Source organism: Ochotona princeps, chromosome 33 (assembly GCF_030435755.1).
Source record: "Ochotona princeps isolate mOchPri1 chromosome 33, mOchPri1.hap1, whole genome shotgun sequence".
In the NCBI taxonomy this organism is placed as follows: domain Eukaryota; kingdom Metazoa; phylum Chordata; class Mammalia; order Lagomorpha; family Ochotonidae; genus Ochotona; species Ochotona princeps.
The window spans coordinates 183,214-208,977 of NC_080864.1; the positions used below are offsets into that span (position 1 = coordinate 183,214).

At 58.8% G+C, this 25,764-nt stretch overlaps 2 protein-coding genes across 3 annotated transcripts in view; one reads left to right on the top strand and one right to left on the bottom strand.

Moving 5' to 3' along the window:
• Positions 1-120: 120 nt before the first annotated feature.
• PIN1 (peptidylprolyl cis/trans isomerase, NIMA-interacting 1) lies at positions 121-5,541 on the top strand. The gene is made up of 4 exons (XM_004595492.3): positions 121-264; positions 926-1,147; positions 4,269-4,379; positions 5,068-5,541. The coding sequence occupies exons 1-4, from the start codon at positions 207-209 to the stop codon at positions 5,175-5,177; spliced, it is 501 nt and encodes a 166-aa protein (XP_004595549.2). The 5' UTR covers positions 121-206; the 3' UTR covers positions 5,178-5,541.
• A 2,471-nt stretch (positions 5,542-8,012) lies between these two features.
• The window catches only part of OLFM2 (olfactomedin 2), a 58,446-nt gene continuing 40,694 nt past the window's right edge, over positions 8,013-25,764 (bottom strand). Inside the window, exons 2-6 of one of the 2 annotated variants that reach the window (XM_004595493.4) lie at positions 11,494-11,643; positions 10,203-10,349; positions 9,868-10,087; positions 9,474-9,580; positions 8,013-8,793 (exon numbers count right to left, since the gene is read on the bottom strand). In XM_004595493.4, coding sequence (XP_004595550.1) covers positions 8,116-8,793; positions 9,474-9,580; positions 9,868-10,087; positions 10,203-10,349; positions 11,494-11,643 — 1,302 coding nt within the window. In that variant the 3' untranslated portion in view covers positions 8,013-8,115. The remainder of the gene's footprint in view (positions 8,794-9,473; positions 9,581-9,867; positions 10,088-10,202; positions 10,350-11,493; positions 11,644-25,764) is intronic. The other variant, XM_012929981.3, reaches the window with a different exon arrangement.

The window sequence follows — 25,764 nt, forward strand, 5'->3', positions numbered from 1 at the left end:
GGGCGGGGTTCAGCTCCAGCGTGAGGGGCCCCGCCCGCCATCGCCCGTACCCAATAGCAAGCCAGAGTGTCCATCCAGACGGTTGGACCGTCCAATGAACGTGGCGGCTAGCTCCCAGGGCGGAGCGCGCTAAGCCAATCGGCGGCGTGGGCGGGTGGGCGCGGGCGGCCGGCGGAGGCGGAGCGGACGCTGCGGCAGGAGGGAAGATGGCGGACGAGGAGAAGCTGCCCCCCGGCTGGGAGAAGCGCATGAGCCGCAGCTCAGGTGGCGCGGGGATCGGGCCTGGGGTCGCGCGCGGACCCCTAGGAGCAGGGCTCGAGCTCGGCCCTCGGGCGCGGGGCCGCGGCTGCCGGCTGCTTCTCCTCCGACTAACGGTGCCGACCCGCCCCCGTGGAGGGCTGCGACTCTCGGGTGGAGACGGGCCGGGAGCGTGCGGCGCCTCCTGAGGCAGGGCGCCGGCTCTGTGAGCCCGGCCTGGGCTGGGGGAGCAGGGGGACCTCCGCGTCCCCCGCTGGGCCCGGGCCCTGTCTGGGGGAGGGGACGGGGACCCCCGTGCCGTGCACAGCCATGGTGGTTCACATCCCTGCCGTCCGCCCCGCTCGTGATCCTTGGGTGTCGGGGTGCCCGGCGCTCCGGCACACGCTTTAAAATGAACTCCATTTCAAAGGCTCGGGGAGGTAGCGGTTCAGCTGGGTTTGCCCTCCTGGAATCCCCCCCCCCAAAACATAGGAGGTTTCGTGCCCGCTCCCCCGTCTTGCACAGATGCGTGGACTCAGCCTGGGCGGCTGACAACGTTGCTGTTTCCAATCTGAGAAAGTGACACAGCCCGAGTCTTGAAGCCAGGCCTGCTGGATGCCGAGGGCCCCTCGTTGAGCCAGCTGTCCCCTGTGGCATTCACTGAGCCCTGCCCTCCTTGCCCCCGCAGGGCGCGTGTACTACTTCAACCACATCACCAACGCCAGCCAGTGGGAGCGGCCCAGCGGCAACAGCGGCAGCGGTGGTGGCGGCAGCAAGAATGGGCAGGGGGAGCCGGCCAGGGTCCGCTGCTCGCACCTGCTGGTCAAGCACAGCCAGTCCAGGCGGCCGTCGTCCTGGCGGCAGGAGAAGATAACGCGCACCAAGGAGGAGGCCCTGGAGCTGATCAACGGTGAGCGGGACTGGGGGGCTGCTGCTTCCCCTACAGCCGGTCCAGCCCAGAGGGAAATGGGCATTTGGAGGTGGAGCGCCGAGGGGAAGCTGTGGCCGCTGGCAGCTTGAAGGGGGTCGGAGCGCAGCAGATGGAGTGACCTCCCCAGCTCTGGGATGCACAGATGCTGGGGGTGGGGGGCTGCGGTCAGCTCGGGTCCCAGGAAGGGATTGGCCAGTAACAGGTGGAGACTGGGCCTGTGGGCAGGAGCCTCATGGCTTGCTGGTGCCCCAGGGTCCCGTGGAGGCCATGTGGGAGTGATCATGAACGTGGGAGTGACCGGCAGCCAGAGGTGCTGTGACTTGTACTGAGTGGGCGGAGGGTGGTGATGAGGGGGAGGCACAGTCTGCAGGGATTGGGTGGGGTGTTCAGGGGAGCCGACCCCGCTTGGGCAGGACTGGGCTCTCACACAGCCTCCTCTGAGCCGGTCACGGTGAAGAGCCTGGGGCTGCCCCCGTGCACGCTGGAACCTCGATTTCGGGGTTGTGCACTTGTGTCCTGCACGTGGGGAAGCTGAGCAGGACAAGACTCGTGGACAGCTCCCTGGGCCAGACCTTGGGAGGCTCGGTGGGCTCTGTGCAGGCCCTACAGTGACCCTGGACCGTAGCCTCACACTGTCGTCTCAGTCCTGCCCAGGAAGGACTAGGGTGGGATGGTGAAAGTTCCAGGAGGACGCGGTGAGCTGGCCCTGGCTGTGGCGCCCTCGGGAACCAGGCGTTCCCTGTGTTCCCCTTGGGTGCTGGAGCCTTGTCTAGTGGGGGCGGGTGGCCCTGCTGCCCTGCCCTGGGCAGCTCACACCTGGCCGTCAGGGGGTGATGGTGTAGCCCGCGCCCTCCCAGGCTGGCAGCCTGGGCCTTGATGCTACCCCTGGGGATGGACACCCGCAGTAGAAGCCACGTCCCCTCTTTCTGCGGAGACTGCCTTTCGCAGCCTTGGCGCCTCTGCAGCTGCTGGGCCACAGCCAGACTGTCAGGAAGCCAGGGCCCCCGGAGTGCCCTTGCCGGTGTCCTTGTCTGACAAAGCTGTCTTCGCTCGTACCCTTAGCCACACTGCCCACGTGCCCAGGGAGGCCCCGAGGCAAGGAGCCACTTCCCCCGACCCCTGTGAGGTCAGTAAGCTCCTCTGGCCTGGGCCGAGTCCATGGGCCCCTTGCTGGATCCTGGGTCCCTGGAACCTCATTCTGACCCTCCTCTCCCTGGCCAGGCCCGTCCTCCTCAGGTGCCTGGCGGCCTGTGGACTAGACACTGGACACTGCTTACTCAGCAGATGGGGCAAGGCTGGGGTTCACCGGGTCTCCCTTAGGTAGAGGCGACAGTCTTGGCTTGGGCTGCTGTAACGAAATACCATAGACTGAGCGATTCGGACAGCAGACAGGGAACCAGAAGTTCAGGATCAAGACTGGCCCCTTGGGTGCCCAGTGGTATCTGTGGCTCATGGGCAGCGTCGTCTTCTGTGTGCTCATCTAGGGGAGAGCACACACTTCTGTTGGTGATCTTTGTGGGTGCTCTGCTGAGAAGCAGAGAGAAAGCCCCTTCCCGTCTGGGGTTCATGCCCCACATGCTCACAGGTTGCCCCCACGGGTGGCAGGGACCCCACTTCTAGAACCATCATTGCTACCTCCAAGGGCCTGTGGGAAGTCAAACTCAGGAGGCAGAGCTGGGATTTGAACCAAGGCCCTGTGGTGTGGCTCTTAACCACAGGTCAAACACCCATCCCTTGTCTCCCTGCCTTAGAGACCCTATTTCCAAATATAGTCACCCAGTGACCTGGAGGGGGTGGGGCACAGACATGCAGCTCATCCCTCTTGGGGTTTGCTAGGCTCCAGCCTCCAGCAGGGTCAGGGGAGGGGGACGGACCCCCGGTACCCAGCCTCCAGCAGGGTCGGGGAGGAGGACGGCCCCCCAGTACCCTGTGTTATGAGCCAGTAGAGGAAGGCACCGAGTCCCTGCTGGAGCTCAGGGCAGATGGACTGGCAGGAAGCAGGTGGAAGGTCCCTACTCCTCACTGGGAGCTTCCTGTAGGCTGTGGAGGGTCTGCTAAGTACCTGACCGGAGCCCTGCTGGATCCTTGTCCTGTGGGTGGGGTCTTGGCCAGGTGTGTTGGAGCAGTCACGGAGGCCAGCATGTTGGAGGTGGCAACCTTCAATCTGCAGTGCCAGCAGCCAGCATGCAGATTGTTGCATCTCTGCCTGAATCCCAAAGGTGAAGCCCTGGATCCCTCCTCTCTCGGGGTGGGTTTCTACTTTATTTATTCATGACTTCCTTAAACACTAGAGGACACCTGTTTTTTTTTATGCAGCTGGGAGCATTGGGTGGGACAGTGATGAAGGTGGTGCCCCTGGCCCCGTCCACCTGCCATAAGGCAGGCAGCAGGTATCCAGACAGGACTGTGAGCAGTGGAACCCATGTGGTGCACCTGACACAACAGGGGCTTTTGGGGGTGAGGGGACCAGAGGACAGCAGGCTGGTTCCTGGCTGGAATTGACCTCTAAATAAAGGCTTGAGTGGGAGGGCGGGGGCGTGGAGGGGCATGTGATGGGAGGAGGTCATGGTGTGTGTGTGTGTGTGTGTGTGTGTGATGGGAGGGGGTCATGGTGTGTGTGTGATGGGAGGAGGTCATGGTGTGTGTGTGTGTATGTGTGTGTGTGTGTGATGGGAGGAGGTCGTGGTGTGTGTGTGTGATGGGAAGAGGTCATGGTGTGTGTGTGTGTGATGGGAGGAGGTCGTGGTGTGTGTGTGTGATGGGAGGAGGTCGTGGTGTGTGTGTGTGATGGGAGGAGGTCGTGGTGTGTGTGTGTGATGGGAGGAGGTCGTGGTGTGTGTGTGTGATGGGAGGAGGTTGTGGTGTGTGTGTGTGTGTGTGTGTGTGTGTGTTGGGAGGAGGTCGTGCTGTGCCTATGGGGGAAGGAGGAGAGCAGAGTGGCTGACAGGTCCCTGCAGGGTTGTGGTGTGTGGGGTCAGCGGGTATGTCCCCTGAGACTCTAAAGCGTGCAGTGTAGTTGGGTCACACCCGGCTCCCTGGGCAGTGCGGCGCTGCCCTCCCCTCTGCCCGCCACCCCCTGACGTACCCATCCTGTCCACAGGCTACATCCAGAAGATCAAGTCGGGAGAGGAGGACTTCGAATCTCTGGCCTCGCAGTACAGTGACTGCAGCTCAGCCAAGGCCAGGGGGGACCTGGGTGCCTTCAGCAGAGGTGCGAGAGAATGGGGGCCACTGGCCTGCACCCCCAGCCCTGACCCTCCCCTTCCTCCCCAACTGTGGCTCTCAGCAGGTGGAGGCGCTGGGCCCCCAATCGCTACTGCACAGGCACCCAGTGTCCACCAGATGTCAGCACAGTGCCTCCCTGGACCTCGGGCACTTCCTGCTGGGCAGTGGAGAGGGAGGGCTGCTTGGTTCCGGTTGCTGGACTGTCTCCAGGGGTGTCCCTGTGATGGGTCACCCAACAGGCTATGTCCTGTCTTTGGGCTCCTGAAGAGGATTGCTGCCTCATTCCACGGATGCAGGGATCAGGGTCGGGTGGGCAGCCCTAGGCTGGGCCTGTGTGTCCAGGCCAGAGGCCAAGGGACCCTTGAGGAAGAGAGGGAAGGGCCCAGGATGGGTGGTGGTGGGGGAAGTCCTCAGGGGGCTGAAGGCTGCCCTGGGCCCTCCCAGGCAGTGGGCCTGGCCCAGGGAGACAAGCTCTTGAGCGGTGGCGGCTCCACCTGCCATCCCTCATGCTGTCGCAGCCTTCCCAGGCCTCCTTAATGGCCCTGCCACCCCCCCCCCCGCCCCCGCTGAGCCAGAGCGCGGCACTGATGACGGATGCGCATGCCACTGGGCGCCGACAGGAACCCCATCTGCCGCCGCCCGCCAGGCCTGACCCCCCTCTCCTCCCCTCCCAGGTCAGATGCAGAAGCCATTTGAAGACGCCTCCTTTGCGCTGCGCACGGGCGAGATGAGTGGGCCCGTGTTCACGGATTCTGGCATCCACATCATCCTTCGCACGGAGTGAGGGCCAGGGAGACCGGGGCCAGCCGACTGCCCGCAGGCGCCTCTCCTGCTAGCATCACACAGTATTGATTGTTACCCAGGTGGTTGGGAGGGCTCTTCAAGACTGAGGGTTCTGGGGGTCCCCTGCTCCCCACCCACCCGCCGTCAGGGCCCACGATGCCTGACTTGAAGGAGATGGGGAGGGGGCCCCGGCGAGGCCTTCTCCCAGGTGCTGTGGCGGACACGGGCCTGGGGCTGTTGCTAGCTGTGCTGCGTTCCTTGTTCAGTCGCAAAAAGTGCGCATATGTGCGCAGGTGCGGCTGGGGCCCCCTGGCCACAGCTCAGCACCCTTTGCAGCCCTGATTAAACCCAGAACCACTGCTGTTGCCCTGTGTCTCATTTCCTCCCCGGCAAGGTCCTGGGGCGCCGGGAGTGGGAGGGGCTGGCATTCTGTGGCTGCTGTGAGAACTCCCGCTCCGCATGGGCCTGGGGAGACCTCCCGGCATTTCCTCCCCACAGCTGGAGAGGAGGGTCTCGGCCGGTGGCCAGGCCAGCCCCGGCACTGTTCCCAGTCGACTCAGCTGGCAGGTGTGGGGGAATCCTGGGAGACCAGGCTGGGGCTCCACAGCCCTCACTCCAGCCCAGACCTGCCTGCCTCCCTGCTTGAGCATTCCTGCCACGTTGTTCTTGGTCTGGCCAACGGGACCAGCAACCTCTGCTGATGTGGTTCCCATGGCAACAGGGGTCCCCTAGACTGGAAGGGAGGGGGGCTGCAGCCAGGTGCCTCGGAGAGCAGGGATCCTGTGGGAGGGGGCTGGAGAGTGAAGGCAACAGAGGGGGTACCCCAACAGGTGACAGGCCCACTCCCCCTGGATGGGGGGCTGTGGGTTGTGTGCTCAGCCACCCCGGACTTCCCTCAGAGGTTGCAGATCTGGTAGGTAGAAAGAAGATCCCCCCAATCTTGCGGGGCCCAGGGTGTGGGTAGGGGCAGTCTGCTGGGCTGGCCAGGCTTAGGGAGTGAGCGGACGAACGCCTGACCCCAGGGGAGGCCCGTTGCCTCCCCCCGCGGCTCCTGGTAAAGCATCACCTCTACCAGCTGCCATCTGGCAGGTTTCAGGAGCAGTCACGGCTGCCCGCCCGCGCGTTTGTCATTAGGAAGGTTTAATGAGTTTCCTTCCAGCGCTGGCAGGCCGGGGAAAGCCAGCTTGGCTGAATGCACCTTGAGGCAGGACACTCCCCCGTGGCGCATGGGGGCCCAGGGCGGGCCGCTGCTGTCTGCGCAGTAGTGGTGCGTGGTTGAGGGGCGGGGGACCTTGGAAAGGGTTGGGTGCCGTGCCTTGCAGGGCTCCCATGCTGGGCTCAGCTGCTGCCTGCAAGGGGCACACACCATCCTGGATATGGTGGCATCCTGGCACCTGCTGTTGCATGTGTGTGACCCTGTAGTTGGTGTGGCATCCAAGCAGTGTCCATGTCCACCTGGGACCACGTGGTCCAGATGTCACTGGGTCAGGATGGCCAGGGACCATTGCGTGCCCAGATGGCTCGTTTTTAAATGGCTGTGTTTCCCCTCAGCCACTGCACACTCCTGGCTGTTCCTGCCTGCCAGAATTGGGGCTGCAAGTCCTGGCCTTTAGGGTGGCAGCAGTGTAGCCTTCCTCCCCACCCAGGGTTCCCTTGTCTCCCGGGGCACACCCTCTGGTTCCCGCCCCTCCACCCACTGGGGCGCACAGGCAGCAGGGCAGAAGCAGGCACCCCGGAGAAATGGTTGGTAACGTGGGATGAAGTGGCAGGTGTGGGCTTGTGATGTGGGGGGAGGTCATCCAGGTAGCAGTGGACACCCCAGACACACCCCACACCCTGCACCCAGGATCTGGGCATGGGGGCAGGGCAGGGTGTTAGTCATTTTGCTCATTCTTGGTTGGGACAAGAGCTACGCTTTGTGTGTGTGTGAGAGAGAGAGAGACTGAAGACAGGGTAAGATGGGAGGCCTGAGGTTCGTTCCCAATATGGCCCCATTGTGTGGGTTCCCAGGAATCTGGCCTCCTCAGCCTCTCCCCAGCTCCTCTTGCCCCCTTACCCCCCAACGCTGTGAGCTCTGGTGTCCCTGTCCATGGCCATCACTGCCACAGCTGTGGGGGATGTGAGTGTGTTTGACCGAACGCCCCAAGTGCACGTTCGGGCTATTTCTAGCTTTCTGTTATTCACCAACTCAGAATTAGGCGTGACTTTCTTGAGGACGGTTTTCAGAGTGGCACAGCCAAACGTGAGGAAAAAGGAGGCGCTGGACTGTGCCTACCCCTCCTGCCCAGCCTCTTCAAAGCAGCCAGACTGGTAAAAAGCCATTCAATAATTGCCAGACAGCTCCGCGATGCTGCTGATGGATGGGTGGCAGCGCATGGGAGGCCAGTTATCATGCCTGGGAGAGAATTCTTGGTTTTGATCAAATTGCTTTTAAACGAATTGCCTTCGATCGAAAGCAACTACCCCACCTCCATAAGGGCTCGCTGGCTTCGCGGAGGGGGGTTACCCAGGCTCCCCCAGCCTCACATTGGGCTTGCCTGCCCCCCAGGACACTGGGGCATGAAGGATCTGCAGGCTTGGCCCCCACTGCCTTCCTCAGGGGACACGCAGAGCAACCACAGCCTCAAATGTCAAAGGTCCCATTTATTCCGGCAACCCGGAAACAAGAAGTGTAAATTAAAAAAAGAAGGAATTTCATGCAGTCAGCTCCTGGGATGGGGTGAGGGCCAAGTGGGGAGCCAAGAGAAGGGGCAAGAGGAAAGGCGGGGAAGCCGAGGAGGCTCAACTTGGTGAAGAGAAAGGCGGTATCCCTAAGGAGGCCAGAGGACGACCTGTGGGGTATCAAAAGCAGAGACCAAGAAAGGAGAAGAGAGCGCACTGCCAGGCAGAGGGGAGCGTGGACACAACAGACGTGGCGAGGGGAGTGCCGGCAGCAGCACCTAGGGGTCCCCGGCGGTACTGATGACGTGGAAGAGCGTGACGTTGTAGAGCACCTGGTGGCCGTTGTTCCAGGTGTACAGGGCGCGCTCCCGGGGGTTGTAATCCAGCATGGAGATGTGGGAATACTGGTTGTGGAAGGGCACGTCCGTGTACTCGTAGCTGGACGTGTTTGTGAAGTAGGCGAAGTAGACCTTGGCCCCCGCCAGGTGTGAGTTGGTCACATAGAGCACGCCACAGATCATGAAGGCCTCGCCGGCGCTGCGCTTGGGGTAGCCGGTGTCCCAGGAGCGCAGCACCTCCAGGGTGTGCGGATCCAGCCGGCTGACCACAATGTTGCCCGCATTCTGGTTGGTGGTGTAGACGGCCCAGAGCCCGCTCTCGTCCACCATGAAGTCCATGTCGGAGAAGCCGCCCCACGAGTAAGGGAAGGTGTTGTTGTAGCCGGCGCCCGGAAGGCTCCTCTGCACCAGCACAGACCGCGAGCGGAAGTGGTACTTGACTACCACGTTACTCTGGTATTTGTTATAGAAGAGGGACCCGTTGTAGACCACGTGGCCGGTGCCCGCCCATGGCTGGGGCAGCAGGTGCTGGATAAAGTTCTGGCCTTTGATGAAGTCCCCCAGGGTGCGGAACTCCAGGACCCGGCGGCCTTTGTAGTAGCCATCCATGTACCAGACCTAGGAGGGCGGTGCTATTGAGCGAGGGCAGCCGCAGGGCCCAGCACTCAGCCCGTCACGGAAGGAGCCAGTACATGCATGACTGGTTACTGCCCAGGGACTGCGAGCCCTGTTGGGCTGCATGCAGGTGTGAGGGCCCCCCCCAGCCAGGAGGCGTCAGGTGGTCACTTTGTTGGCCATGGGTCCCCATTTTGGCAAGGCCCGGCCGCTTCCTCCTCGTTTGATCAGTGTGGACGCACCTTTGTGATGAAAACCCTAACTCCAGCGTCATTCTCATGCTCTTTGACCCTGGTTAAGTGGACAAACCAGGACACGAAAGCCACCCTGACCTCACAGCCACCCCTGGCCGCCCCCCACCCTCCCTACAGCCAGTGACTTCAGTGCCCACCCAGGGAGCCGACAGCTCAGGTGGCTCTGGTCTGTCGGGCTGGACAGTTGTGACCGTGGAGGTCACAGAGCGGTGCTGGGGTTGGGGCTGCCGTCCCTACGAGCTTGCCAGCAGTACTCAGCACCTGCGAGTCTGTGGAGTCAGGAAACAGCTTCACCGGTCTGGGAGCTCCTTGGTCACCTGGTAGTCACAGAAGACCCTGGGACAGGGCCACCAGGGGCCATGGCGTGGACACCTCAAGCACTTCTGGGCACCCCCAGGCTGCAGCCCCCAGGTGGGCTGTGTCACTTACCCGGCTGTCTGTGCTGGGGGCCATGGTGTCGGTCATCCAGGAGCCAAAGCGGGACCCCATGGCCCGGATGGTGATGGGGTTACTGACCCCGGTCAGCTTCCCACAGCCTGCGGGAGCAGCAGCCACAAGCAGGGTATGAGGCTAGGGGAACGGGGAGACCTGGCGGGAGGCAGGGAGGGGTGAGGTGTGGTCCAAAGTGCCATCAGCCCACAGGTGGACGAGGCGCCAGGTTGAGGGTGAGGTTGGAGGTCAAGGCTTGAGGTCATTCCCAGATGCCTCCAGATGCCTTGGGTGGCAAGGTTGAGAGTTGAAGTTTGGAAGTTAGAGCTCAACAACTCTGCCTGGGTGGTGTTGGGGCTGGGGGTGCAGGGTCGGAGTCGGGGGTCAGGCATACCCAGCTTCTGGGCGCAGGCATGCAGCCGGGCCTCCAGAGCCGTCACCCGCTGCTGCAGGTCCTCGTACCCATAGGCGCCCATCTCCTCCTGGATGGCCGCCAGGCTGCCCGAGAGGTTCCTCACTTCCTCGCGCAGGCGCACGATGGTCCGCGTGTCGGCCTTGTACTGCTCCAGGACCGAGCTCAGGGGTGACAGCTCCGTCATCCTGTCCTTCAGCTCCTGTCCAGCGAGAGGACGCCATTGCCAGTCCTGATGCATGGTGCCCAGCCTGGGCCCGGCCCCTCAGCCCCTCCTCTTGGACACACACCAGGCCCATGACTCCTGGGGACCCCACCTGGAAGCTCTTGGCCGAGAGGGAGCCGTCGGCCACCCGCAGCCTCGCGTCCAGGCTGCGCAGGAGGCTCTCCATGCTGCGCACATACTGCAGGTCACGGTACGTCCTCAGCTCAAGGACCTCCATGGACTGCGAGACATTCTGCACCTAGGACGGCAGCAATTCAGGAAAAGCAAACTCCGCCCCATCCACTGAGATGCCACAGTTAAGGACAGACTGGGACACTTGCCCAACGCGACTTGCCCTGCACCAGCCTTACCAGAGGCAACCCTTCCCCCTACAGTCCGACCCTGCAGTTAGCTCAGCCAGTCCTTCCCCTCCACCGCCTCTCCCTGGTTCACAGCCCCCCAGCCTCCCCCTTCCTGCTCCCTGGCGGGTGCCTGGCTTGCTGTGCCCCTCCCCTGCCTCCCTCTGGTTCTCCTCCTCCCCTCCCCACAGTGGGTCCCTGTGCTTGGCCTCCTGGTCATAGCCCACCCCCACACCCATGTCTCATTGCCCCCCTGCACTGGCTGTCTTCCCAACTGGGACTGCTAGCTGCGGTGTTCCTGTCCCTTGGCCTCCTTCAGGTGTAGAGAGGTCTGTCTAGCCTGTCCACGGCTGAGTACGCGGTGCCCAGCACTGGCCCAGAGTCCATGCTTGAGGACTATGTTGTGGCTGAACGCAGGAGCAGAAACTCCCTCTTTGTGGCCTCCTGAGCCAGCTGGCCGAGGTGGACCCTGCTTGGCTCAGATGACTCAACCTAAGGCAGACTGGGACAGGCCTGGATGCTGCTCAGAAACCATGTTGCCGGATGAAGCTGACGCCCACCCTGGACCGCCCTCATCAACAATGAGAAGGTACCACGTGATGTCGTGAGCAGGGCAAGCTCCCACAGGGTTCCTGGGTGGGAGACCCCGGCCAAGCCTCAGCACCCTGCACCATCGTGTGCTTGCAGGGGGTTGCCCACCTCTAACAGGGCCCTGCCATGTCCTTGGAGTGGAAAGGGACTCGCATGGGGTTGTTCTCTCTAACCTGCCATCAGAGTGCGAAGGTGGGGTGTGGGTTACATGTCCACCAGGTATGCAGCATGCTGTTACAGCAGGTGGATTTGAGCAACAAAGAGCTGCCTGGGCCCTACATGGTCGGGACTCCCATGCCGTCCTGGGGCGCCTCCCCCTTCCCACCAAGGCAGCACTGAATGAAACACCCACGTGGCTGGATCCAGCCCAGCTGACCCAGATGGGGACAGAGGGCAGGATGGGGAAAGGAGGTACGTTAGCAGTTCCTCCTCGGAGGATCTAGAAGGTCTCACCTTGTCCATCAGCTGCCGCAGCTCTCGACTCCGCCCATCGCGGGAGCAGGTGCCCTGGGCGGGGATCACAGCCGTACAGATGCATTTCCCGTCGGGGGCCTGAGCTGAGGTGTACAGCTGCCAGCCTTCCTCTGGGCTCTGGAAGAGGGTCTGCGGGGAGATCAGGATGAGAGAGTAGGACTCAGCCTGCTTTGCACTGGGAGAGAAAGTGGCGGGGTGGGGAGAAGGTACTGACTCAGCGCCTGGGTAGAGTGACCCAGGTCCTCCTTCGAGGAATGCCATTTTACAGGTGACCAGACCAAGGTGGGGAGGGGTTAGGAGGGAATATTCTCTCTTACACACACACCTGAAGAGGCCTGGATTAAAGTGCATGGAGACAGAGGGACAGAGCATGCCAGGATGGGGCTGTTCAGCGCTGCAGCCTGAAGCATGAAGGCCTGTGCAGGTGAGGGAGGAGCCGGGAGGACGTGGAGGATGGGCGAGCCCAAGGCCACCAGCACCTGCTGTGGTCAGAGCACAGTGAGTGGGCGCTCAGCAGAGGTCGCTGGGGGGAGGTTGGGGGCCACAGGGTGGGCTTTGGTTTCTGCTCTGAATGAAGTGGGAAATGACAATTGAAAGGTTTATTTCTTTGAAACACATATAGAAAGACAGGGAGAGAGACACACACAGAGATCTTCCATCTGCTGGTTTATGTCCCAAATGACCACAACTGTCAGGGCTGGGTCAGGCCAAAGCCAGGAGTCAGGAACTCCAGCTGGCACTCCCACAGGGTGCAGGGGCCTACGCACTTGGGCCATCTCCCACAGCCTTCCCAAGTTCGTCAGCATGGAGCTGGGTGGAGAGCAGAGCAGCCAGGACTTAGGGGACATGGATGTCAGGAGCAGTGGCTTGCAGCGCTCACTGGCACGTGCCGGGACTGGGTGCAAGGCGTGTCAGGCGGGCTGCAGTACCCCCTGGCAGGTGCCAGATCAGGGATTGGGAGCAAGCCTGGCAGAGGAACTGTGGGCACTCCCTCCCTGCTCTGCAGCTCCCACTGGTGAGTATGAGAGCCAGGATTGGGAGCAGGCCACGTTGGTCAAGACAACAGCACCCAGTGGTATACATGCGGGCCAGGTCTGTCCCAGGCTGAACTAAGCTCTAGCACACATAGGTGTGCCGAAGAACAGATGGGATGCGGGACAGACTGGGGTATGTCACAGTACATATAGGCACATCCAAACACTGGGGCTGGGGTAGGCCTGGTGGGGATTATTGGGGGTTGCCCTGACTAGGCCTCAGCACTCACTGGTACGTGTGAAAACCAGGCTTATGGTGGGCTGGGCTGGGCTGAGTTTGGCTGGGCTGGGCTGGGCTGAGCTGGGCTGGGCTGAGCTGGGCTGAGCTGGGCTGAGCTGGGCTGGGCGGGGCTGGGCTGGGCTGGGCGGGGCTGGGCTGGGCTGGGCTGGGCTGGGCTGGGCTGGGCTGAGCTGGGCTGGGCTGGGCTGGGCTGGGCTGAGCTGGGCTGAGCTGGGCTGGGCTGAACTGGGCTGAGCTGGGCTGAGCTGGGCTGAGCTGGGCTGAGCTGGGCTGGGCTGAACTGGGCTGAGCTGGGCTGAGCTGGGCTGGGCTGGGCTGGGCTGGGCTGAGCTGGGCTGGGCTGGGCTGAGCTGGGCTGAGCTGGGCTGGGCTGGGCTGGGCGGGGCTGGGCGGGGCTGGGCGGGGCTGGGCGGGGCTGGGCTGGGCTGAGCTGGGCTGAGCTGGGCTGGGCTGGGCTGGGCTGGGCTGGGCTGGGCTGGGCTGAACTGGGCTGAGCTGGGCTGGGCTGGGCTGAACTGGGCTGAGCTGGGCTGAGCTGGGCTGGGCTGGGCTGGGCTGGGCTGAGCTGGGCTGGGCTGGGCTGGGCTGGGCTGAGCTGGGCTGGGCTGGGCTGGGCTGGGCTGGGCCACAGCACCCATCTGCTTGCATGAAATGGGGCTAGGAATGGGACTGATCCAGCTGCAGCCACTGGTATGTGTGTTTGGCTGGTGTGGTGGCTGACCCTGCACTGGCTAGCACACACAAAATCAAGTCTGAGGTCACCTCGGGTGGGGGACTCCCCAATTACAGGGCTGGACTCAAACCCCAGCCACAGAGAAAATTGTAAGATATGTGGTCCGAACTTGGAGTGTATGTATCGAGCCTGGGCTGCCTCGGTTGCCTGTGCAGTGGACAGCATGTCCAGATGTACTTGGAGGACGTGACAGCCAGCTCGCCTAGGCCGGCAGAGGATGCAGAGCAGGGCAGGTTGGACACTCCCCTGGCCAAGCCTTGCAGCATGCGTCTGGGTCAACCAACAGGCCTTGGAAAGGTTTTTTCAACCCTGGAACAATGAACTGACAACATCCCAGAACTATCAAAAGCACTCAAGTGACACCCTCGGAACACTCCCCACATTGAGGTCTCTAAAGTGTCGTCATAGGACCATCGCCCGTTTCCGGTGCCGGTGTAGTCTGATAGCCAGGAGCAGCCCCCACCCCTGCCCCCCTTGCAGATACAGTAGGAAAAAAAGGAACCATTGTCTCACCCGCCTTCCCCCACCTGAGCCTCCCACTCTAATTGGGACCCACATGGGCATGCATCCTTCTCAATGTGTAAACAATATTAAACCAACAACCACCAACAGCTAACCCACCATGCCCTGTGCTGCTCCCGAAGGATTCTGTGCTGAGGAAAGCTGTACGTGACCTCTCATGGGGCTGTGTGGGTCCAGATAAGCCACCATGGCGGGAGGCAGAGGATCGGGTCTGCCTGGATGCCCTGTGCAGTGCTGCAAGCAGACGTCTTAGGAGTGAGGCAGCACTGTCATGGCTCCCTCACGCAGCCCTCTGTCTCCCACAGGCTGTGGCAGATAAGCCAGGCTCGGAGTTCCCAGCAGCCAGGGAAACGCCGGCTATTATCCCACCTCCTCTCTCCCACTCAATAAAATCCTTTATTTTTTTTTAACACTTATTGGAGTATGAGCAAACGATATAATTGCACAGATGAGCTTGACTTCTCCACTAATTTATAAGCAAAAACACCACCGGAAACTCCAGTAATGAGTCACTCTCAGAGCCTCAGACGCCCTTCCGAAGTCGGCAGGGCCCCGTTTTACCAAGGCTGCGTCTCCCGCTAGGAGGGACAGATGAAGCAGCGCACATTCCCAGCCTCTGCCACCCGGGGAGAGCCAGGTGGGATGAGGGCTCAGGGCTGAGAACTTGGCCCTGAGGGCAGCGTCCAGCGTGCCTTCACACTGGGCACCCCTCCATCTGTGAGCACCGCTTGTGCGTGTTCACCCACAGGCCAGGACTACTCAGGGTGGCACAGCAAGCTAATCCTCCCCTTCTAGCACCCACATCCCAAATGGGCACAGGTTCAAGTTCTAGCTGTTCCACTTCCCATCCAGCTCCCTGCTTGTGATTTGGGAAAGCAGTGGCAGACGGCTCAAAGCCTTAGGACCGTGAACCCACGTGGGAGTCCCGGAAGAGGCTCCTGGCTTCAGATCAGCTCAGCTCTGGCCATTGTGGCCACTTGGGGAGTGAACCAGCAGATGAAAGATCTCTCTTTCTGTCTCTCTCTCTAACTCTGACTCTTAAGAACAATAAATAAATCTCTGGGAAAAAAATATTCAGGGATAATCATTTAGCTTAGGGACTAATAACTCAGAGCCCACGTGGGAGTGTCTGAGTTCAGCTCCTAGCTCAGGTCCCCAATCCAGCATTCCTGCAAATGCAGACCCTGGGAAACAGGGGACGGCTCCAGCGAGTGGGGACCTACCACTCACGAGGGAGACCCCATGGAGTCCCAGCTCTCGGCTTCAGCCAGGGCCAAGTCCTGGCTGTTGGAGGCACCTGGGAGAGTGAGCCAGCGGTGGGTGTGTGTGTGCTGTCTCTCCTCAAGTAAATTAATAATTAGAAAAATGCATCTCTATTGGACATAGAGAGGCTGTGTTTTCTCATCCTGATTGTAAAACAGCAGTAACAATTGTATCCATGGCCCTGACACTGTAGGAGGTACCAGTCACCTAGAAATGAGGTAGAGCAGGCGGGAGGACCTATGTAGCATTTGCTGTGTACACCCACCATTTGTCAAAGCTGGGAGCCCAGTCCCCAGGAGGGCACCAGCGGACACCCATCCCTGCCACCCAGCAGTCCTCAGTCATGACTCACAGGTGCCAGGATAAACACCGCCTCCTCCCTCCCGCCTCTGCCTCTGGACAGCTTCCCTTCCCCCAGGTCTCCCAGGGGAGCCCACAGCGCAGCCAGCTCATTTACCCGTGCAGCAGCACGCGCGTCCCACGCCACTCCTCCCCGGGGCTGTCGCCTCCCAGGTACCCTTGAGGAACTGGCTCCAGCACCTGCTGTGGATACCCGGATCCACGGGGACACGCAAGTCCTGCCTGCACGGGCACAGCCTTTGTGTAGGACTTCGCCGTGTGCTAACTGTCCCTAGATCATGATTCATGGTGCCCGGCCCGTCTCAGCTGTCCACCGCTGTCACACCGCACTGTGTGGGGAATAATGACAAGGATCTCAGAGAGGTGTTCCTTCCCCACCCCCAAAGGGGGCGCATGTTTGTCACAAAGGCCCCAAGAAGGGGACCCCACATCCCGTGTTGGAATCCTTGGGTGTGAGTTCTATCCCTGCCTCGCTTCCTGTGTGCCCAAGGTGCCGACTCAGGAGTTTGGGTCGCTGCCACCCACATGGGAGACCTCGCTGGAGTTCTGGACTCCTGGCTTAGGCGTGGCACAGTCCCAGGTGTCGCAGTCATTTGGGGGTCGGGGTGAGCCAGTGGATGGAGGATCTGTCTGTCTCTCTGGTAAGTGAAATGAAAATAAACAAACAGCAATTTCACATCCTCCCCACAGGAGCCTAGGAACATTTTCCTTCTGGTTCTGGGGGAATCAGAACTAGCTTCACCTCCTTTCATGACAAATCCAATTTTCATAACCCGACACGCAGCAAAAGCAGTGAACATGAGCCCAACTCCCCCTCCGCTTGGCTCGAATTCCCAAACAATTAGGACCGAACCCCAGGCCCCCTCCAAGAGCTTCATTTGTGCCGAGACAAAGCAAGCCCAGTTCAACGTAATTAACATGTCCTTCCAACATTTCCTAGCATGTCCTTTGAAGCAAACAAGTCATTTTCTCTCAACGCATGAAATATTGAATTGTGAGAGAAGCAGGAGTTAAGTGGCAGGGGAAAGAAGGCCTCCGAGGATTTCCTAAAATAATTGTCTGCGTCCGACCAAGCTCGCCGGAGTGTTCTCTGCGGCAGTGTAATTAAATGCCTAGGGTTTGGCAGCCGAGATCTCGGCACTCCGAGAGCCTGTGATTTGCCCAGCGGGCTTAAGTTCAAATACGCAGTCAAGTTCCCGTCCCTGGGAAGCCACTGGCACATCCAGCACGCCAGGGTGTTTGACAGCACACAGGCCAGCTCTCCCAGACGAGGGGTAGCTCTTGGCAGTCACAGCCCTCAGGTCCATGGGTCCATCTCAAGGAAAACGCTTGGAACAGTAAGAGTGAGGGCTGCATGGCTTCTCGCGCACAGGGACCTCCAGGAGGCTAGCCTGGGTCGGCCCAGATCCGGCCAGTGCACTGCACACGCCAGCCGCTCTACAGTTCCAAGTGTAAACTTCCTGCTAACGGGCTCTAAGGGGGCAGGCGGGACCCTCAGGTAGGTGGTCCTCACATCATCTTTCCTGGCTGAGGGTTTTGTTTTTCCAGATGCTTCTGCTGAAGCCGCTGGCCCAATTAAGCACCAGGCTCCCCGCAGGGGAAATGCGCTCTTGCTGTTGGTCCCCGGGGTCACTGTCTCACAGCGTCTTCAGAAAGTCTGTGGAGAGGCAGATGTTCAGCCTGGTCTCCACTTCTGCCCCTGACCTCTGCTGATGTGCACGTGGGAGGCAGTGGTGAGGGCCGGAGTCCTTGGGTCCCCACCACGCACGTGGGAGACCCCCGTGGGAGACCCACCTTCACCTTCCTCGCTGCTGTGGGCGTTTGAGGAGGAACACGACACCTAAGCATGTTCTCTTTCTACTTTTTGACCAATCTTAGAGACAGGTGTATGGGCACAGTGGGCTAGGTCACCACCACCATGGCTGCCAGTTTGAGTCCCAGCTGTTCCACTTCCTTTTTTAAAATTTTTATTATTTCTTTAAAGATTTATTTATTTTTATTGCAAAGTCAGATATATAGAGAGAAGAGGAGAGACAGAGAGAAGTATCTTCCATCTGATGATTCACTCCCCAAGCGGCTGCAATGCCCGGAGCTGAGCTGATCCGAAGCCAGGAGCCAGGAGCTTCTCCTGGGTCTCCCACATAGGTGTAGGGTCCCAAGGCTTTAGGCCATTCTCAACTGCTTTCCCAGGCCACAAGCAGGGAGCTGGATGGGAAGAAGAGTAGCCGGGATTAGAACCGAAACCCAAACAGGACCCCGGCAGATCAAAGGTGAGGATTTAGCCTCTGAGCCATTGCACAGAGCCTCCAGCTGTTTTATTTCTCATCCAACTCTTTGCTAATGTGCCTGGAAAAGCAGCGGAGGATGGTCCAAGTCCTGGGTCCCTGCTATGTACGTGACAGACCCCAGTGGCGTTCCTGGCTCCTGCCTGTAGCCTGGTGCAGCCCTGGCCATGGCAGCCATTTGGGGGAGCAAACCAGCAGATGGAACATTGAGTGCTCTCTCTCCCTCTCCCTGTATAATTCTGTCTTCCAAGTGAAAAAGTCATAAAGAATCTAATGTCCAATAAAGTGTTAGAGTTGATTAAAAAAAAATGGATTGGGAGTTCATATTTTGGTGCAAAAACTTTTGAAGTCCACACATACTTTTTCAGAAAGACATTTCCCTACAAAGTACAAAAGAATATATATGTATGTAATATATATTTGCACCAGAACACCTTTGTGCATCCAGATAAAACTCATACTTTTAATTCCATTTTTTCCCACAAACCCATCCAACCACCCTCATCCAACCACCCTCATCCGACCACCCTCATCCGACCACCCTCATCCGACCACCCTCATCCGACCACCCTCATCCGACCACCCTCATCCGACCACGCTCATCCGACCACCCTCATCCGACCACCCTCATCCGACCACCCTCATCCGACCACCCTCATCCGACCACCCTCATCCGACCACCCTCATCCGACCACGCTCATCCGACCACCCTCATCCGACCACCCTCATCCGACCACCCTCATCCGACCACCCTCATCCGACCACCCTCATCCAACCACCCTCATCCGACCACCCTCATCCGACCACCCTCATCCAACCACCCTCATCCGACCACCCTCATCCGGCCGCAGCGCTGACGCCCACCCTCATCCGACCACGCTCATCCGACCACCCTCATCCGACCACCCTCATCCGACCACGCTCATCCGACCACCCTCATCCGACCACCCTCATCCAACCACCCTCATCCAACCACCCTCATCCGACCACCCTCATCCGACCACCCTCATCCAACCACCCTCATCCGACCACCCTCATCCGACCACCCTCATCCAACCACCCTCATCCGACCACCCTCATCCGGCCGCAGCGCTGACGCCCACCCTCATCCGACCACCCTCATCCGGCCGCAGCGCTGACGCCCACCCACACTTCTCAACGGATGCTCTCTCACTGGGCGGAGCTTGCGACAGCACCCTAGGGGCAGCCCTGCGTGGAGCACAGTGCCCAGGAGACTTGCCTCTTGCTAAAAGCAGGCTCTCATTGTGTTTGGGCCTAGGTAATTTAATCAGGAGGCAGTGGTGACGTGAGCTTCAGATATATTTATTTGTAGCCCAGCTTGTTGCAGAGAAAACTCTTCAGTGGTTTACAAGGATATGTAAATGACCACAAGATCGTCCCGATTACACACGAGAGCAGGGATTAGATGTTTCTGGAAGGCACGCAGCCAATCCACAGGCACAGCATGAGGTTTTGGCACGTGCACTTTACCCAGCCGATGAGAGGCCGTAGATTCAGCCCTTGGAAGGCCACAGTCAAGCAATAGATTCCAACCGGAGGGCTTATTAAATGAGCTTAAAACCAGAGGAGGGGCCTGGCGCGGTAGCCTAGTGACTAAAGTTCTCGCCTTGCATGTGCCGAAATCCCATATGGGCGCCAGTTCATGTCCCGGCAGCCCCACTCCCCATCCAGCTCCCTGCCTGTGGCCTGGGAAAGCAGTCAAGGACGGCTCAAAGCCTTGGGACCCTGCACCCACGTGGGAGACCCGGAAGAAGCTCCTGGCTTCAGATCGGCTCAGATTGGCTCAGCTCAGCTCTGGCCATTATGGCTACTTGGGGAGTGAACCAGAAGATAAAAGATCTTTCTGTGTCTCCTTCTCTCTGTAAATCTGTCTTTCCAGTAAAAATAAATCTTTGAAAAATGTACTTACTTGAAAGGCAGAGTGGCATGGGGTAAGAGATGGAGGGAGGGGTATTGAAGCCGAGAGCCAAGAGCTCCATCTGGGCATTTAAGCACTTGGCCCATCACCCGCTGCCGCGACTGCATTAGCATGGAACTGGACTGGAAGTGGAGAAGCCGGGACAAGCATCCCCGTCGCGGGATGCACTGCACCCTCCGTGAGCTCTTGGGGTACATTTGGGGGAATGATTTAAGGTGCACAATGACGTAGTTGGATTAGTAAGTGAGGTTAGCAGGGATTATCCATCTATATCTTTTATCTGCCAAGTTTCTACCAATGAACATGTATTCTTGCAAAGATTTTGAAGAGTCTTTTTTTTTTTTTTTTTTTTTTTGGTAAGGGAGAAAAGGGAAGAAAACGAAAGGGAGTGTGTAAGAGCTAGAAATGCAGCTCAGAAAAACCTATCCTTTTAAAGACCCGAACCATCAGCATATGGTTGGGTCATAAATTTGGCTCCAGCATTCTTAGCAGCCAACTGAAAGAGAGAAAGCTGGTCATTTTTGCGGTTCCCTGTGTCCCGAAACAAAAGCTCACCAGATGCTCTGGGAGAAGACGCAACTATTTTTGGTACTGAGAACAGACAGGGATTTCTCCCACGATCCTCCCAAAAAAGATGCCACGTGATGTCACCTGCGTCCTTCCGGACAACATCCTTACGCTAGACGTGCCCTGTTTTGTCTCAGTCCCTCTTACTCCTTGCCAGCTGCTGCAGGACCGGCGTCGGTCCTGTCTGGACCCGTCAGTGGCTGCGTGCCCTGAGCCTTCGGGTCCCCTGCCCGTCTCCTGAGGAGCACATGGAACCTGTCCCCACCTCAGGGGCAGCTTGGGCGTACTGAATTAGGCCCTGAGAACCTAAGGTCCCTCAGAAAAAGTTCATGGCAGAGAGAACTCAAAGGGAAGCTTATTTTAATGCAAAACCTTTTAGAATTCATGATATGTTTGTTGAAAACCCACGATATGCATAGATTTCAAAACTGTGTGCACAAAAATAATCTTAGACCTCTTAATTCCATTTTCCCCCTGTACTTGAGAAACTTACATAGATTTCTTGAATGTGAGAGGCAGAGAGGGTGAACCTAAGGTCCCATACTCTGCTTCACCCTGTGCCCTTGCCAGTGAGTTCTGAGACCAGAACTCAGCTTAGGGCTCCCCCGGGGGCGGCAGGAACCCAACCACTTGAGTGGCTACCAGGGAAGTGGGGAGGGGTGAGACTTGAACCAGGCAGGCACTCAGTGAGGGGGTGTGGGCACCCCACATGGCATCTGAACCACTGCACCAAACCCTCACCCCTCCATGAACTTCCAGAAGCTTCTTGAGCAGGAGTGCACAGTGGGTGTTACCAAACCAGGTGCTCTTTCGTAACACTCAAAAGGTCAATACAGTAACTTCCAGAAACCAAAATGGATAGGCCAGCACCCTTTGGAGCCTCCTGGAGTCAGGACTGAGAAGGCTGGAGGATAAGGCTAGGGTCTGCCCGAGGAGTGCCCGCGGCAGGTGGCAGGGGACACTGGCTCCTTCCCAATTCCCACACGCCTGGCCACTTCCTGCCCTGGAGCACCTCTGACGGAAGTCGGGAGCGTGGGGTCCCTGGTGCCGTGGCCTCTCTGGGTGTCTCCTGAGAACGCGTCCCTTCCTGCCCACCCTGAAGCTGTGCCAGCACTCTGTCCCCCATCTCACAGTCAGACTAACTCCCCCGACCCTGGAGGCACAAGTGTCCCTCTCCCCCAGATAGCCTCCACTGTCCCTCTCCCCCAGATAGCCTCCACTGTCCCTCTCCCCCAGATAGCCTCCACTGTCCCTCTCCCCCAGATAGCCTCCACTGTCCCTCTCCCCCAGATAGCCTCCACTGTCCCTCTCCCCCAGATAGCCTCCACTGTCCCTCTCCCCCAGATAGCCTCCACTGTCCCTCTCCCCCAGATAGCCTCCACTGTCCCTCTCCCCCAGATAGCCTCCACTGTCCCTCTCACATGCTTCCCATCTTTCCAGGCATCTCAAGGCACCGCCACTACCACGCTGAGGACCAAGGCTCCAAGGCTGCAGGGCTCTCACCATCTGGCACGCACTGACCGAGGCAGCCACTTTTACAGGGTGGAGAGGGAGGGAAAGATTGAGCCCTTGCATCTATGGTTCACTCCCCAAACGGCCGTAACAGCGTCTGGAACTCCATCCGGTCTCCCATGTGGCTGCAGAGACCCTGGAACGTGAGCCATCTTTCAGATGCATTATAAATAGGGAACTGAATGGGAACCAGGTACTTGTAGGGGATGTTAGTACCCCAAGGGGCAGCGCAACCCACTGTACCATGGCACAGGTCCCCTAAGAAAATCCTTCGATTCCAGTGTTTCCACACACCTTTGAGAGTACCCCGGCCCCTCCTCTTGTCACACCCTCCCTAGCTTTCTCCTCCAAGCTGAAAACACAAGGGCTTTTAGGGTCTCGCTGGCATGACGGAGGCCCACCTCTGCTCCTGGAGAGGAACCAGCAGGGCATAGAGTTCTGCTGCTGACTCCCACTCGAGTGTTTGTAGAGTGACCCACAGCTGCAACACGAGCCCCTCTTTGCAGCAGGTCCAGCTGCTGTCCCTGCTGGGGAGGGACAACTCAGATCAAGCGGCAGCCGGCCTGGCAGGCTCGGCAGAGGCTGTGGATGGCAGAAGCGCCGTCATGAATGATCTGGGACACGCTTGTCTGCCGCGTTGGGGCCGTGACGGCGGCCGATCCCTTTGGAGGGTTTGAGATAATAGCAGGCTGCCCTTGTCAAACCTTGAGGTGCTGGGCAAATCCCCCTGAGTGATAGGCCTGACAGGTTTAAAGGAGATATCTGCTCGCCGTGCCAGGGACTCACGGGGCCTTGTCAGCCTCAGCAGCTCGGGCTCCGGCGGAATGGCTGGTGGCTGGAGGACGGGTCGGGCAGTGAGTGGCTGCAAGGCCAGTCACTCATCCTTCCATCCGTTCATTATTCATTCTCCATGCGCCCACACAGCCACTCTCTGATTCATCCATGGAACTCGCACATCTGAGCATCCATCCTTCCTCATTCGTCTGCCCATCCATCCACAAATCCATCACTGAATCATTCACTCATCCATCCATCCATTTATTCATTCGCCTATAAATCCAGCAACGTATCATCCATCCACTCATCCATTCTTTTTTTTAAGATTTATTTATTTTTATTACAAAGTCAGATATACAGAGAGGAGAGACAGAGAAGATCTTCTGTCTGATGGTTCACTCCCCAAGCGGCCGCAACGGCAGGAGCTGAGCCAATTTGAAGCCAGGAGCCTCTTCCAGGTCTCCCATGCGGGTGCAGGGTCCCCAGGCTTTGGGCCGTCCTCGACTGCTTTCCCAGGCCACAAGCAGGGAGCTGGATGGGAAGTGGAGCCACTGGGATTAGAACCGAAACTGGGATCCCGGTGTGTTCAAGGTGAGGACTTTAACCACTATGCTATCGCGTCGGGCCCCACTCATCCATTCTTACACATCCAGTAGCCCTCATTCTTTCCTTCCATCCATCCACCCATCCATTCATCCAGATACTGCTGGGAGACTCGAGCCATCCATTTGGAGAGTGGACCGGTAAATCAGAGCTCAATCTCTTTCCTCCACTCTACCTCCCATCATTCTGCCTTTAAACAACAAAAAAGTAACTCTTAAAAAATAACAAATAGGGCCTAGCATGGTAGCATAGTGGCTGAAGTCCTCGCCTTGCATGCGCCAGAATCCCATATGGCGCCAGTTCTAATCCTGGTGGCCCCGCTTCCCACCCAGCTCCCTGCCCGTGGCCTGGGAAAGCAGTGGAGGACGGCCCAAAGCCTTGGGACCCTGCACCCGCATGGGAGACCCGGAAGAAGCTCCTGGCTCCTGACTTCAGATTGGCTCAGCTTCGGCCATTGTGGCCACTTGGGGAGTGAACCATCAGACAGAAGATCTTCCTTTCTGTCTCTCCTTCTCTCTGTATATCTGACTTTGCAATAAAAATAAATAAATCTTTTTTAAAAATAACAAATAAAAGTTGAGTTCACTCTGGCTTAGCCCCACAGGCTTGCTTGGTGGATGATGAGTTCAGACACATCAAGAGGCAGTCGCTGCGCATAGCTTTCTAAAGCTCTCGAGGACATAATGGGGTCATTCCCCAAGAGCCTACAACTGCAGGGCTGGGGCCAGGCTGAAAGCAGGAATGGGGAGCTTGGTCCAGGTCCTGTGCCGAGAAGTGGGCCAGGCTTGCTAGCTCCTCGGAGTCAAATCAGCTAGAAAGCGGAGCCAGGACTGAGACGTAGGCAGTTGAACTGCTGGGCTGGGACCCTGCTTCCCGCTTACCGGCCGGGACCCTGCCTCCTGCTCACGGTGTGTGCTCAGCCTTAAACACCAACAGGCAGAGCTGGCCCTGTGCTCCAATCACTGCAGGCCCGTTGCTGCGGCCCTCTGTGCAAACACACTTAGGGCAATCTTGGATTTACAGAAAAGTTGCCCAAGGATAGCCTGGAGAGTTTCTGTTTACCCCTAAGCCTCTCTCCCTGGTGGCCAATATCTTTGTCATTCCCAAGCAGCCAGCATGCCTTTTAAGTAAATGCCAGACTGTGGGTGGGTAGTGTTGCAGCACAGCTGTCTAGGCTGCCACCTGCTGTGCTGACCTGCCATCCCGTGTAGGGTGCCTCCTGCAGTGCTGACATCCCGGGTAGGGGTGCCAGTTCAAGTCCCAGCTCCTTCCCTTCCTCTCCATCTCCCTCCTAATACACACCCTGGGAAAGCAGTGCTAGCCCCATGGGAGACTCAGATGGAGTTCCTGGTTCCTGCCTGGCCCAGCCCCAGCTTCTGCGGCCACTTGGGCAAGTGAACCAGCAGATGAAAGATCTCTGTCTCTCTGTGTGTGTGCTCTTTTCAGTAAAATGAAATAAATCCTTTTTTTTTAAGATATATTTATTATTATTGGAAATCCGGATATACAGAGAGGAGGAGAGACAGAGAGGAAGATCTTCCATCCGATGACTCACTTCCCAAGTGAGCCGCAACGGCTGGTGCTGCGCCGATCCAAAGCCAGGAGAGCCAGGAACCTCCTCCAGGTCTCCCACGAGGGTGCAGGGTCCCAAAGCTTTGGGCCGTCCTCCACTGCTTTCCCAGGCCACAAGCAGGGAGCTGGGTGGGAAGTGGAGCTGCCGGGATACGAACCGGCGCCCATATGGGATCCCGGTGCATTCAAGGCGAGGACTTTAGCCGCTAGGCCACACCGCCGGGCCCGAATGAAATAAATCTTAAATGCCAGACTTGTTTGGAAGTCCCCCAGTTTGGTTTAGAATCCAATCTGGATCTGCCCAGCGCACTGAGCACGGCCTCTGCTCGGTCTCTGGGCTGTGCCAGCCTCTTGTTCTTGCTTTCCCATGACCTTGATGGTTTTGAGGAGTACTTGGTCAGGGTCCTGCAGAACAAACGGCTTTGAAGCAGAGAAGGAAGCCCTGCGCCTGGCCCCCAGAGCCGTGGCCCCAGGGGCACTTCCTGAATGAGGAAGTACATGAATGGAGACTTGGGCTTCATCTTCCCACATCCCGTGTTCTGTAGGCATTCCTGCCGGAGGCGAGATCCACCAGGTTCAGAGCCACATAAAAGCCCTTCTCTTTTCAGAAAGCCTCCCACTTGATCCTTTCTTTGCACACATCAAGCATTCATTTCTTTCATATTTAGGGGCTTTTGAACCAAAGAGCAGCAGCAGCCGCCACATTTGCATCTGACGGCTCCTTTTTTTTTTTCTTTCAAGGCAAGCCAGAGAGATCTTTCTAGCAAGACGGGGCTTCTTCTCATATCTGTCACTTGCTGTTTCTGCTTGTCTCACCTGCCCCGCCCCACCCCAGCCTTCGG